At 41.1% G+C, this 16,207-nt stretch overlaps 1 protein-coding gene across 1 annotated transcript; it reads right to left on the reverse strand.

Annotated features, from left to right (window-relative positions):
* Window positions 1-760: 760 nt before the first annotated feature.
* Window positions 761-2,935, reverse strand: hmgb2a (high mobility group box 2a). The gene is made up of 5 exons (XM_063192992.1): window positions 2,817-2,935; window positions 1,888-2,046; window positions 1,548-1,699; window positions 1,271-1,445; window positions 761-1,185 (listed from the first exon to the last, which is right to left on the reverse strand). The coding sequence occupies exons 2-5, from the start codon at window positions 2,032-2,034 to the stop codon at window positions 1,003-1,005; spliced, it is 657 nt and encodes a 218-aa protein (XP_063049062.1). The 5' UTR covers window positions 2,035-2,046; window positions 2,817-2,935; the 3' UTR covers window positions 761-1,002.
* Between the last annotated feature and the right edge of the window lie 13,272 nt (window positions 2,936-16,207).

A 16,207-nucleotide genomic window follows, 5' to 3' on the forward strand; every position in this document is an offset into this window, starting at 1 on the left:
GCAGACAATGGAAGAGTTGCCACGTGTGATGAAAAGTGCAATTTTCCATGTTATGCTTAAAATTTGAAGGTGGTATTTGTGGGAAAAGTACCTTGTGAATAGGCAACATGAATTCTTGAGATCAATAGAAATTATGTGCACCTTAAGAAAAACTTGGCCAACTCCATTTAATCACATTTAAGATCAGAGGTGGGTAGTCAGGCCCCAGGGGCCACATGTGGCCCTCCGAGCCATTTCATGAGGCCCGCAAAACTTTAAATTGAGACATTTAAATCCACCCAACATCAAAATGGCTACCCAAAACAGGGTGACTTGGCGGATTAAACTTGACCAAGTTTATAGGCTACTATTATTCATCAACATTGTCATTACAACGTGCAGGAATGCCAGCAAAATGGCATACGCAATGAATGTGTCACTATTCACATATGCAAGTCCTTTGGCCACTATACTAAACCCAATTTGGCCCTTAGATCAAATTAATTGCCCACCCCTGTTCCTAGATTGTTGTAGCATCAAAGACCATCATACCATCAACACGATCTATGACAAAACATTCCCGACTGTACATGCTAAAATGGCCAAATTCCATGACTGGCAAAACCTCTGAATTACCATAATCAGTGGGGTCGCTGTGAAGGCTTTCACTCACTGCAATTAAATATTTCAAGTTTCTTTGAAAAGTCTGGAGGTTTAGTTACCTCTATTCAGAAGTGTACAAGAATTAACTTCAAAGTAACAAAACACAACTTAGGCAAACTTGTCAGGAATAAAAACTTTATTACAAAACCCTCCATAAACAAGCGTTCAAATTTACTCAACTTGTTCCACTGAACCCATGGACATTAGTGGAATAAAACCATGACAAAACAAGGAGTCAGATTTATTTACAAAAAAATAAACACAACCAGAAAGAAAAAAACTTCTGTACATGTTGTATAAATCTAACATTAAATTTTCACATTGTTTTAGAAAATAACCCAGCAGAGTTTTCAAAGCAGTTTAGTCGTCATCATCATCGTCGTCATCCTCATCATCTTCCTCGTCCTCTTCATCGTCGTCATCATCATCATCATCGTCATCATCAACGGGTGCTGCCTTCTTGCCGCCTGCTGGTCGCCCAGGTCCTCCCTTCTTACCAGCATCGCTTTTGCCGCCACCCTTAGCGCGATAAGCGGAGATTTCCTGCACACAGACAACATGTTCAGTCACAAACTAGCCAAAAACCCAAAGAGGCGCAGTGGTGGCAGATTAACATTTCCAGGTTTACCTTGTCATATTTCTCTCTCAGCTTAAGTGCCTTCTGTTCATACGGGGCCTTGTCCTTCGGGGACTGCTCGGACCACATGACACCAAGCTTCTTGGCAATGTCGCCAATGCCTATTCCTGGATTCTCTGCCTTGATCTTAGCGCGGTGATCGCCGCAGAAGATGAAAAATGCAGACCTAATTAAGGGGAAGACAAAGAAATGCGGATTACTGTAAATCCAAACCAGGCCAGACATGGATCACCCATATGCATGTTCAGTGTGCGTGCTCAATACTTACGGCGGGCGCTTGGGGGCGTTTGGATCCTTCTTTTTCCTCCCCGCCCCCTTTGCCCCCTTGGGGGGAATGTAGTCTTTCATCTCACGATCATAGCGAACTTTGTCGCCTTTGGCCAGGTCTTCAAATTTCGTCTTTTCCTTGGAAGACATGCTCTGAAGAAATAACGAATACAATTAGGAATGAGGGCTACATTTAGACTAGGCCACTACAAAACAAAATTTCCGGTCTTATCCAGATTGCACTGCACGTTTAAAGCTCGCTCCACCCCCATCGACCATGCCCAACCCCCCGGAAAAACAAAGTATGGTTACAACGTTGCTATAATACTGTATAAACTCACCTTCCACCGTTCGGAACATTTCTTGGAGAACTCGGAGAAATTCACGGAAGTGCCGGGGTGTTTCTTCTTGTGTTCTTCTCGACATGTCTGCACAAAGAAGGCGTACGAGGACGTCTTACCCCTCGGCTTATTAGGATCCTTACCCATTACGTCTGAGTGCTGGAAATAAGTATAGAAGTACAATTAAAACCATGTAACTTACAAATAAATGCAGTACACAAATCTACACTTACGTCAACACAAACACCAAACCGTAAAATGAAACATGGCCCCCTTCTCACTAATACGCTTGATATCCCGTCGAGGAAATTACTGATCTAATCCGATCAAGTTCCTGCTTCGTTGTCCACAGAACAATAACCACCCACCATTTTCCCGCCTAAGCAATTTCCGTGATAACTTTGAAAACGCTCTACATTGGTTAAAAGTTGTTTCCAGCACGAACAGACAACAGTAGGTTAACCAGCCACTGCCCCACCACCTGCTACTGTTGCGCACGAATTAGTTCTATTCGTGCTGCACAGAGTTAGTCGCAGAAGATTATGGTAGCCAATTTAGCAACCTCGCTAATATTAGCAGACGGGAACATGCGACGAAGCAATAGATCAACTGTACCAAAACAATGTTATTATCAAGACCAAGAAGTATAGCAATGGGCCCAAATATCTCTACATATCCAAATCAATAGAACTTTCGGTAAAGGCGATCATCTTTACGCACAATAACCCGTAGCTGGTTGGGCTAACGATAGCGTGATGACTTGGGGAAAGTCAGCGTGTTCACAAAAACGAATAGCTTGAAGGTTAACGTAGTTTGAGGCCATGTTCGCCAAACTATTCTTCGCTAGAACAAGCACTGAAAAACAAACAATGACCAATGTTTCCGATCTCACCAAATTACGCATAAAACAACGCAGAACACAAACATACCTGTTTTCGTCCACTTCACTTCCACCGACTGCAACGCACTAAGTTTCTGAAGCTGATTTCCCCCAGTAACTCCTCCCACTTGTTAGCAGCTGCGTTGTTGGTCATTCAAGCCTTTTAAACTTTGAATACTGGCCGAAATCTAGTGATTCTATTGGTTGCTTCTCTTCCTACAACGGATAGTGTAATCCCGTGTCCAATCAGGCGTTAGTCAGCTGTGTTTTTTCAAAGTTACCAGCGGGAAAAGTACATAGTAAAACATACGATCTTGTTATTGCGGTAAAATAGAATTAGATAAGGATATTGAGCAACACATAAAACAAATGTATAATCATGAACATGTAGCCTATCGCCGTGTTCAAGAAATCTTTGAGTGGTTTAGGTTGCGACGCAAGGTGAACAGATGGTTTCCGGAGCAGCCACTGCCACGGCGCCATATGCTTTCTAAACTGCGACTCCTCCTTGACCTCGTTGTTGAAAACCCAAGCCACTCTATCTTTTGTTTGACGACGGATGAGCATGGATGATGTGATAGTGATGACTTAAACGGGTTGAGACTGAGAGGGGTTCGTTCTTTAATAATGAGAGCAGCCTATTTGAGTAGCCTATGCGATTACTTCATTACATTGCTCTGTCATTTGGGGTTTCTTGATACTATGTGAACGGGCATAGGCTACTACTAGCTTAAAAGCCTTTGTGACATAGATTTATTGTAGTGGTACTAGCTATTGACCTGCATGTAGCCTAAATACAACACAATTGACACGGTTCTACTAGAATGTCCTTCTAGAAAAAATATTTTCAACATGGACGGTGTAGACAGCACACTTGATATTCCGGCTCTATGCATTGGAGACTGGAACTAAGCAGTCCAAACCGGTCTTCTACGTCAAATGGGAAGAGAATTGTGGGCAGGGATTGTATGTCAAGACGGGAGTGACTGAAGCACAGCTGCTGAGCTTTTTGAAGCTTGCAGACAAGTTCCAATATGCAACCTTGCGTCCTCCACTTGTGCTTGTGACCTCGTACCAGTCATTATAAAGTGCCCTTGGGACATTAATTTCGAAAAAATCAAAGTGAGAGCACCCATTTCACTTTATACCCATTTTATTAAGCTACACTTAGGATGTTGAAAATGCATGTTGGTCAAGCTTAAACACTTTATTAATTAAATACATTCATTAAATGTATTATGTTAATAAATACATTCATTAAATGTAAATGTTATGTTGCATAATAACTAAAATAGCCTAATATATAACAGAAATGAATAGCAACACTTTTTAATAGCCTTGTTAAGTCATCATTTGGACATCAGGAAATCACACACAAGGTTACTGTAGCCTATATTTAAAAAATATTTGTTTTTCATTACATTTAAATTCGACAGGGAGGACAAGGGCACTGGTGTTTCTTCTGTCATGTAACCTTCCATTCATAAAATGGCCATAGGGCAGTGTTTCTCAAAGTGGGGCCTAAGCCCCCCTGGGGGGGCGCGGAGGCATCTCAAGGGGGGCGTGTGACATCTGATTTGGAGGGTTTTTTTTAATGATTTCCTGTCGCGCCAATAAGTCAATAAATTTAAAGTCCTCACCAACATTATATTATCATTATTATATTGTATTATTAATTGTCATGAATTTGAATAGCATAAGAAATGAATACACATCTGCATTCGACTGCAGTCCCTCTTTGTATAATCTCACCTTTCCTTTGATTCTGCGCAGCGATCGCAAAATCAGTCTGCCCGAGGGGGGGCTCGGAAGCATTCAGACCCTCTGAAGGGGGGAAATGATGGAAAAAGTTTGAGAACCACTGCCATAGGGTGACAGGGTGGACAGGGTGGACTTTTTCAGCTAAAATTAGCAATTGAAAAGCTTATGGGGGGTCTTCAGCTAGAAAAGTTGGCCCCCCACATTTGGGCTTGCATGCCCACGGGGACCGCGGTTCGAGTCCAGCCGGGGTCATTTCCCGATCCCACCCCGTCTCTCTGTCCCACTCGCTTCCTGTCACCATCTCAGACTGTCCTATCAAATAAAGGCATAAAAGCCCCTTAAAAAAAGACTTAAAAATGTACATTAACAAGTTAAAACATTCTGAAATATAATGTTATGTCTTATAACCCATACTAAGGTGGACATGTTAAGCTTGACACCGTACAGCAAGAGAGACAATATGAAGGAAATTAAGGCGCAAATATTTACTGATAAGAGGTCAGTGTGTGTCAACCATCATTTGGGAGTGTCAAAATGGTGGTCATGATGTCACTGATGACATCCTTTACTATATTAAAAGGCCATTTTACAACATAATGACAGGGTGGACACTGATTTCAGGGACATGTATAAAACACTAATTATTTAATTAAATATATGTTCAGGATTACCCTTTTATGAAAGCTCTTATTGATAACAGTAAGACCCTATCAAAATGTTTTTCATTTGCTGTTATTTAATGACTTGTTGTACTCATAGATGCCCCCACACTCGCGTTGGGGACATGCCAAATTCACCTACCTACAGAAAGTGATATAAAATTAAGAAAAAGAATCCCAAAATGGTAAATTTAGTATAGGCCTAGATCAAAAAGTGTAAGGTGCGCACACATCCCAAAGTAACAAGGTGCAGAATTTCAAAAAACGTATACGGAGAAAAGGAGAAAAGATATTCACACACCGCAAAAGCTCCCTTGTTGTGATTTTAATGTGGAAAAAAAGTGTGTGAATATCTTTTCTCCTTTTCTCCTTACATTTAGTATAGATACATGTCTTAAAGGACCAGTTCAGTCAATTTCAACATGCAGTTGCAATGCTCACATTACCCTGGACTTGTCAGTACCTGAGGTTTTTTTTTCTTTCTTCTTCAGCCTTTTCCGAGATCTTGGTCATTGTAATGGGGGCAGCGCTTTGTTTACATTTCATAAAAACGTTTTTATTTATTCCCAAAAACATCCGAAAGCATATACTACATCAGCAGACAACTAGCAAACAGCGGTACCTTTTGGGAAAATTTTTGGAGTAGGCCTATGTTCATTTAAAAAAAATGTAAACAAACGCTGCCCCCATTAGAATAGCTCATATCTCAGAAAGGGCTTAGCCGAAAAATGTGGCATCACCGGGTACTGACAAGTGGTAGCGTGAGCAATACAACAGCACATTGAAATTGACTGAACTGATCCTTTAAGGGTTATACATTTGTAATAAAAGCTCAGAGAATCCTCATTTTACATACATTTGATGAATGCGTGGTTATGGCTGGGACCTTCAGAGGCACTTTATAATGATAATGACCTCATGACATCACTGACATCAGCATTATATTTCAATATCTCGCAAAAACTCAATTGTAAAGTCATTTGCAAACTGGATGAATGAAGACTAGTCCCCCAAAATTTGTTGAGGCTAGGCTGACAGCGGGGAAACACAATTGTTTTCCCCACAGAGGCGGGACATCAGCAAAACGTGAGGGCACAAGACCAAATCGAGAACGCAAGGTCGCATATTGGAATGCACAACATGTCTGAATGCCACTGAGAACTGTCGTGTTTGCTTATGCAGTACAGCCCTATGCCTATGTCACTAATGAAACGTTTGTCCATTTTTAACACTATTTGTTGTAGCGCAGTGGTTTTCAAAGTGGGGGCCGGGGACCCCTGGGGGGCTGCAGCTGGTTGGAAGGAAAAGTACAGCAAAACAAAAATGATTGAATACATTAAATAACTTTAGTAAAGCAAAATAAACCAAAAAAATAAGCTAGATAATATTCCTATTTTAAGAATAACTTCTATTCGACTCTTTGAAATGGCTTCACTGACAAACTACTAAAATGTTTCCTGCTGTAGCTGGATTTAAGGATGCAGAAATTACATTGACTTGTGAAAGGCGGTAGCCTACATAGAAAAGAAATACGGCCCATGCTAGGTGGGCCTTGGCTGAAATCTGCCGGTATATGGGGGGCCTTGTCATGGTAGAGTTTGGGAACCCCTGTTAGCCTATTTCTGAGGCGTGCTCTGTGGCCTTCACGTGTGCACATAGCTACATATCACTTTGTTAAGTAGTGTCTGGATTGATGCGCAGGCCAGGCCTAGAACAGTGTAGTATAGCATATGGTACGGGGGGAAAAAAACGTATTTTTGAAAGCAGAGAATTAAACTGTTTATTGTTCTTTCACTAATATGTTAAAGGGACACTGTGTGAGATTTTTAGTTGTTTATTTCCAGAATTCATGCTGCCCATTCACTAATGTTACCTTGTTCATGAATACTTACCACCAGCATCAAATTCTAAGTATTCATTATGACTGGAAAAATTGCACTATTCATACATGAAAAGGGGGATCTTCTCCATGGTCCACCATTTTGAATTTCCAAAAATAGCCATTTTTAGCTGCAAAAATGACTGTACTTGGACCATACTAGAAAATATTTATTTATTACTCAGTAAACTTTCATGTAAAGATCAAATGTGGCAATAGGCGGCCCAATTTCAATGAACAGCATAGTTGCAGTAGGCCTACCTTTTTTGACCATTTCCTGCACAGTGTCCCTTTAATTTATGCTGTAGGCTAGTGCAAAACACAGAGGAACACAGCTAGGTAGGCCTGCAAAATGTTAATTTAAAGATTTTTTTCAATCGGCTTATCCGATAGGCAGATATATATAAGCCCACCTTCAGTTCTTGGTCCTATAGTAAACCAGCTTGTGTTTCAGAGATCACCAGCAATAGTATAACTGAATAATACTGAGATTGTTGAAGGTTAGATGGATAAGTATGTGCAAGTCAGTTGTTAAATCATTTTTTTATTATGAAGGAAATAAGAGATGCAATGTCTAAATAGTAGGCCTATCTCAAAGAGAAATTATGTAAATGTTCACATTTGCAGGGATATATTTTAATTTATGTGTGGAAAGGGATATGTGGACTGTGGATACAACTAAACTTTACATGATGATCCCAATGTGCTGTGTATGAACGATAATACATTGACAAGTATTCATTTCATACAGACTTCTTAGCGAACATAATGCAATATCAGGATCAATAATGCATTAGCTATTCTAAATCAACACGGTAAATTGAACAGTGAAGGAGCTTTATGTTGCAGTAGTAGCCTATTTCAAACAATATAATCATCCTACTAGGTAAACTACTGATCACACATTACAAACAAATGCTGTAGGTCTATGATATTTTGGCATGAATGGCTAATGCAGCCACAGAATATATGACAGCATATTTTATAGTTGTAAGTCATAGTCTCAGCAAGCGACTGGTGTCAGTTGTTCAGTTGTCTTTGCATGGAATCACAAAAGAGATTTTTGGTCCAAAGAAGATATCCCTGTAAACAAAGTTCAAACACACACACACACACACACACACACACACACACACACACACACACACACACACACACACACACACACACACACACACACACACACACACACACACACACAAATCACTACTCACTCCCATGTAAACACATTCATAATAAGCCATAGTATGCGACTTACAGCATATATGCATATACCGATAGATAGGCCTACTGTAACAAGTAAAAAATCAGATAGAGAAATAGCTTCATCAGTTTGCTTGAGGGCTCCCTGTTAAAAAAGTAATATCTTAGTTAATACAACAGATCATTAGAATCAACACGTGGTCAATTAAAATATGGTTGGTTTATGATGACAAAGGGAGAAGTGTTGGAGATTCACCCTTGGCAGGCCTGAGATCTGTTAGATAGCAGATTATTGAGTAGACTTAATTTACAGTTCATGAAATGTCTCCATCTGGTGGTGAAATAGTGGCATTACCTGGGACAACAGAGCAGCTCCCTGAAGTTACAGTAGCAGACCACATCACATTTCTTTCCTTCCCAGAAATGGTTCTGAAGAGAATCAATCGGTCTCATCTGCCCCATTCCACTGGCGATGTCATGACAATTTTTGTTCATAAGGAGTTTTTTGTTGCAAGACCACCGATTTGAGGGAAGAGCCAGACTGCCACACAGTCCAAGCAAAAGCAAAGCTGTAACAAGGGATTTCATTCTGACAATCTGAAAAGAACAGAAAAAAAATACTTGTATCATTAGTTCATGTCAACTAATTTACCGGCGTCATCACAGAGAAAACCAAGTAAGTGCAAGTGTAGTTTAGGAGTTAAGTATCTACAGGGTTCCCACACTTTTTTCATTAACAAATTCAAGCATTTTTCAAGCACTTTTCAAGGACAAAAATTTCAGTTTTCCAGCACCTTTAAAAGGATGAGGGGGGTGTGGGTCCTCCCCCAGAAAATTTTGTGTTTTTAAGATGCAATTTCCTGCATTCCAATCAATGTTAGGGTGTCGAATGGCTAATCCCATCTGACATCTCACTCCCTCAGATGTTTGCTGTACCTCAACAACTTATTCCCATCATTTGGCTTACTGAGTTTGACTTGACACAAATTTCAAGCATTTTCAAGCACTTCACCAAAAATTCAAGCATTTTCACAACCTTGAAAACACTTAATTGAAATTCAAGCATTTTCAAGGAATTCAAGCACCAGTGGGAACCCTATATCTAAGAGTGCACGTTACAGATTAAATCCTGATCAATCATCACCAAACAACACATGTTTATAAATGAATATTGGCAGAAAATAACCCAAACATTTAGACAGACCCACATATCTCCAGCATTATCCTCCATGTGCTGATGTCAGAGCTCGAGAAACTTACCTCAGATCAATATCCAAGGCAATGGCTGCACATACTGAGAGGATATCTTGAGAGCAGGAGCTAGTCTTAGACACTCACACAGTGCCCTCTTTGTGCCTGGCAGCCCCCCGATCTAAAAAGGGTGATGGTCTCTCCCTCACACCAGCCCTCCATGTGCCATGATGGGAGAAATAACTGCAGCATTTATAAACGAACTCATGAGGATCTGCACACACACACACACACACACACACACACACACACACACACACACACACACACACACACACACACACACACACACACACCACACACACACACACACACACACACACACACACACACACACACATACACACACACACACACACACACACACACACACACACACAGAGGGGTGGGGTGGGGGGGGGCAGATAAACTAACTCATGAGAAGCTGTACATGTACACAAGTACACACATATATGAACACACTTACACACACACACGCACACGCACCACACACAGTCTCCTCCACCCCCCCCCCCCCACACACACACACACTCAGAGAGGTAAATAACCCTATAGCACATTAAAGCAATAAAACATACCTCGTCATACACAAACATACTTACATCATCATATGGTACCTCAATGTTCACATGGCCCATGGCATGAAACCACCACCCAAAGTAGCTGTGTGTTCTTCCACATTTAGTCCACTGGGGGAAAATAGGGGAAATCTATCCAAACAACACCCAAATTGAGCAACACTGTGCACATCTTCAGATACAAACAATTCTTAATTGATACTCACACAAACTGTAATATAGGCATAGTGTACTTCATCACACTACCTTGATAGATTACATAATCAAAACTTGGTGTGTGCCTTCAGATATTTCTAGTATAACCACTAGAGAGCAACAACTTACGACCCACAAAAGCAAAGAAGTAATGTGAATGTGAAAAAGATTGTTGCTCTCTACCTATTGTTAGCCAATAGGGTCATTTCACATGAAATCAGACACTTTGGGGCCTGACCGACACAGATTTCAATCATACTTGCTGTGCCTGTTTAGTAGCAAGGTAGCAGCCCAGAACTGCATTTGTGTGAATCTGACACCAATATTAAGGAAGAAACAGACTAGCAAAGGTTCACATAAGGGTAGGACACTATACATTCAGCCTTCATTATCAGTCAGTGTAAGTCGCAAAAAGATATCTGGGGTCTTGTTTGAAAGCTCTTTTCTGGCTCTACAAATTACACACACAGCATGGAACACAACAACCTTCAGAATATGAATTATGACACATTGAAAATTTGAAAAATTGAATATGAAAAAAAACTTGTATTTTAAAATGGGCCCTGCCCTCAGTGGTCCCTATTCCAGGTATTCAAAAACTACACAGCTTCTGCCCATTGTCAATGGACACAGTGGAAGCTCATTTTCAACATTCTGAGAAGGCAGGGTTGAAAGAATAAGCTCAGTAAAGGAATTATCTGAATGTTCAAGCATCAAATGGTATGTTGTAGCTGTATATGGCAACTAGTGGCTAGCATGTGTTGAGGAATGTATGCCGAGCACTAGAAAGGTGAAACTGAACTTCCTGCATCCTCATGGACCATCTCCATCCTTCACATATTCCGATAGACATGCTGTCATGTGATATTACTATGGTATTACCATATTATTACTAGGTGATTTGTATGATGTCATATTTGTGAGTCCTATTATCTCTGAAATGAATAAAGAACCAAACACCAGCATTTCAGGTGTTGTTCATGACATTGCAGGCTATGTTTAGAGAAGGAACTGGCCATTTTAAAATATACGTTTTTTGGTATTTTATTTTTTATTTTTCAATTTATGATAATTCATATTCTGAGGATTGTTGTATTCCAAGCTGTTGTGTAATTTGTAGAGCCAGAAAAGAGCTTCCACATAACACCACATACATCTTTTTGTGACTTACACTGACTGATATAATCAAGGCTGAATGCATAGTGTCCTACCCTCATATGTAAACATTTGCTAGTCTGTTTCTCCCTTAATATTGGTGTCAGATTCACACAAATGCAGTTCTGTGGTGCTACCTTGCTACTAAACAGGCACACCAAGTATGATGGAAATCTATGTCGGTCGGGTCCCAAAGTGTCTGATTTCACGTGAAAGGAGGACCCAATATGACTATTGTTTAAAATGAACATAATCTGAAACAAACACAAGCAGGTAATTGGAGTGCTTCTGGGTCTTCACCTTTTTTCCTTGGTGCTCATCAGTGTAGGGGCTCTCAAACTTGGTCCAGGAAGACAGATACTGAGGCACTCAAGGTTGCAATTTTTTTACTTTTTTATTTGGCTACAATGCCTACGCGTTTCGGCCCTTATGGCCTTCTTCAGGGCGTACACCCTGAAGAAGGCCATAAGGGCCGAAACGCGTAGGCATTGTAGCCAAATAAAAAAGTAAAAAAATTGCAACCTTGAGTGCCTCAGTATCTGTCTTCCTGGACCATAATCTGAAACAAATTTACAAATCGAACACTGTGGACATGTCTTAAAGGGCCACACCTCCAATTGTATGTCCTCAGCTTGCAGCTTGTCCTCCCCCCCTACACCCATACTGCCATACAAAGGCAAAGTGCAATATCTACATATTTTGTCAAAATTGAGTTCATACTGACAAATTGCTATGTCAAATTTGCAGTAACTACAATATCCAACCTAAACCTTGAAGGCAACCTTGAAGGCAACCTTGAAGGCATTTTTCTCAGTTTTAATGTCGGGGTAGGTACTGCACTTTGCCTTCATAGGGCAGTATGAAAAGCTCTAGAACATAACTCACCATTGCAGATAAACGGACATGTAACTAAACACTCAACCTTTTTTGAATTAACACCCTCTGAACCTCACCATAAGCCTCCCCAACGTCCCTTAGTATTAAGAAATAAAAAAATTAACCAATGCTGCCCAATGACAACTAAGCACCGCCCCCCTCTCAGCTGTTTCCTGAACTTTCCTTCCAACGCCCCCTAGGGGGCTGTAGAGCCCCTGTTTAGAAACACTAAACTAAACTGACATGTCACAATGTCAAATTATTATCGTGTTAAACTTGTTTTCAATATTAGGCACAATTAAAAGCAAACAAGTAAAGAGCAGAGATACATTATTGATCAGAGAGAAAATGATGGTGTCCAGCATCACATAGGGTGCATTCCAATGTGGACTTTCGTCCTCCCTTGCTCACTTGCCTACTTGAGACCTTATGACATCACTGATAACAGAAAATGTATTCAATAGCTGAATCTCAAATGGTGCACTTGTGCACTTCAGTGTCCATGTTTCAGTGTGTATGCCGTATTAGTTACGCACTGAAACATAGTGCCTGAAGTGCACAAGTGCGCCATTTGAGATCCAGCCAATATCTTGCAAAAGCACAATTCTAATGTCATTTCCCCATTTGCAATCAGGTGGTGAATGAAGAACAGTCCCCCAAAAATTGTTGTGGCTAGGCGGACAGTCGGAAAACTTAATTGGGGTGGGGCGTTAGCAAAACATAAAGTCACAAGCACAGGTGGAGGACGGGAGTCGGCATTTTGGAATGCACCCATAGGCTTGCCTGGTTAACACCAGACCTAATCACAAGTGAGATTAGGTCTGGGGAGTTACCTATTGTAAATTCCGTATGGGGCCGGAATGATTGTGTAGAACTAAAGGCAGTATGGGAGTTCCCAGGCTACCCATAGGCTACATTTGAAGAAATCCACAAACATTGCCATGACATATCACACATATGCACCATGTATCTGCATGCAGTGCCGGATCAAGAAGGCCCGGGGCCCCTCGGCTATAGGTTGCTCTAGGCCCCCACAGAAGTTTTGTGGGCTACACAACGCCATAATTCCAACCCAAGAGGAGTATTAATCCAAAACTATACCTGACACTGCAGACTTTTCATTTCCGCATCTCGTCACATTTCTCCAATTATTGATTCCCCACCTTTGGCAAATTGGGGGCCCCCTGGCAGGTTGGGGCTCCTAGACTAGGGCCAGAGCCTGTGTGTTAATCCAGCCCTGTGCATATGTCAAGGGGACACAAAGCTGGACATAACCCCCCACAGGGCACACACACACACACACACACACACACACACACACACACACACACACACACACACACACACACACACACACACACACACACACACACACACACACACACAATTACAATAATTAATGGACGGTGATCAAAACAGTGCAAGGCAAATTTCTTATGGATAATTTTTCAAAATGTTTCCCCTCCATTATCAATATGTTATTCATGTTAACAGCCTAAGTGTAGATATATTATAGTACACACACACACACACACACACACACACACACACACACACACACACACACACACACACACACACACACACACACACACACACACACACACACACACACACACACACACACACACACACACCACAAAACAACATCAACAACAACAAAATAATAATAATAATGATAATAATAATGATAATAATAATGATAATAATAATAATAATAATAATAATAATAATAATCTTTCTATTTTCTGACTCTAGGCGTCACCTAACGGACAGAAAAGGCAATGAGACACATTTTCTTACACAGATTTGAAACGTGCCACTATAGGCTATTGAGATAGAACTGAAACAAACAAATTTGCGAACCGTCGGCCAAGTGAGGGCGCCAACAGTGTAGGGCCTACATGAAAAAGCAGAATGGAAAGACATGGGAGGGTTGAGGAATTCCCACCGCTGGACTTGAGAAGGTCGACGTTAGCCTACTCGTGAAGAAAACATGGGGTGAGAAGAAGTAAATCCAAGCTTTAGGTCAGACGCCTTAAAATACTTTGGACTAAATATGAAACGGAGCAGACGAAGATCACCGTGGTGCCCGAAACAATAAACATCTCAGTTTGTCATCAAATATGAACTAGCTCGATACAACTGTTTATCCCAGAGGAATGCCCTGGAATCTCCGTTGTCTGCATTCTGACCGTCAAAATCATAATGATGAACCAGAAACGAAATTAGAGTTGGGCCTGTAGGCATCTGTAACCCTTGTATTTCGTGCCTGTCAGCATAGCTGGAGGACATGCTTGGAGAAGGCCAACTCCTCCAAATTCTACAATGTGTTGCCCAGGCCCTACCTCTCGGCTTGAAGTCTCCTTCAGTAGCTGCAAACATTACCCTTCAAGAGGTAGGTAGGCGCCTTATCAAGATTAGTAATATTTGTTTCGCAGGAAATTTGTCTTGGACAAGTACAAAGCTGCTGAAACATACAACACATAACACATCGTCATGGTATGTCATCGTATTAGAGGGGGAAATACGGAATGGGCTTTAGTGCAGTGTGTGCGTAATTGTAGGCCTTTTATGTCTTGTCGTGTAGATTGGTCCACTTTGTGTGTGTATTTTTTATGAGCACATGTTATGCACAGTTCTCAGCTAGTTACTAAAAACGTTATCTGTATGAATGAGAAACCTGCATGCATAATGATAACTGCGGTGTCCCACCCACAGACCTAGATTGTGGTCCCACCTGTTCCATCCATAATCAGATGTCCCCTTTCCACCTGAGACGATGAATGTCAAGACGGTGCCACCAGGGGGAGCCATTATCTAACAAGCACACACTGCCAGTTGTGAAGCCGTCATACAGCAGGCAGGCCATACTGTAAGTCCATTCACATTCGGCAGGCTGTCCATGGAGTATCTACAAACAGGGTGTTGTATGTATTGAATAGTGGTGGTGATATGTTTATTTTCACGAGCATGAGGGCTTTCTTTTGACTCGGTCCAGGCAAGGAACAGGCATTTTCCTCTTGTCATTATCGTCATACTCCAGACGGACATAACTGTCACATATCAGGCTTTCATTTGTCTGTTCATCAGGAGCAAGTGATCCTTTCCCCTTCTCAGTCGTTGCGTATGGTTTATGTTTAGAAGTTGCCCATAACCATCAGCTGGTCCCTGTAAAAGACAAGCCCTTGGCTGCATCATCAGCTTTCCTGAAGTCTGGCAGGGGCTGTCTGAAATTTATGATTTTGGTCATTGTTCTTGGTGTGTGTGTGTGTGTGTGTGTGTGTGTGTGTGTGTGTGTGTGTGTGTGTGTGTGTGTGTGTGTGTGTGTGTGTGTGTGTGTGTGTGTGTGTGTGGAAAGGAAGAAGGGGTGAAGGGGAGTTTCATTTGCATGGTCCCGTTTGCTGACGTCAATTCCTCAAAACCTTTCTTTTACTTTCCCTCTCTTCCATCTAGAGTTAGAACAGGAAATCATGAAGTTGTTACCTCTTCTCTTCTATAATTCGGTTTCTTGTGTAGCACTATGATGCACAGATAGCATGTACACTGTAAGTCTATACAATGGCCAGTGGTGTAGTCTACGTAGAATGCAGGTATACGCAGTATATCCACTTCAAAATTTCAGTATATCCACTTAAAATTGATTGATCCATTACTTAGAATAGGACAAATATATACAGTATACCCACTTCAAAAAATGCTCAAATATACAGTATACCCACCACAAAAAAGTAAACTACACCACTGACACAGACCAGAGACGGAATATTGTCAATGGAAAGCACATTCTAGGGTCAACACTAACTGTCATGTTTTTTTCTTTGCAAGGATGCCATTCCCTTTGATTACACAATATTTGTTTTGCATTTGGACATTAAAATTA

This window comes from Engraulis encrasicolus, unplaced genomic scaffold (assembly GCF_034702125.1).
Source record: "Engraulis encrasicolus isolate BLACKSEA-1 unplaced genomic scaffold, IST_EnEncr_1.0 scaffold_27_np1212, whole genome shotgun sequence".
NCBI lineage: Eukaryota > Metazoa > Chordata > Actinopteri > Clupeiformes > Engraulidae > Engraulis > Engraulis encrasicolus.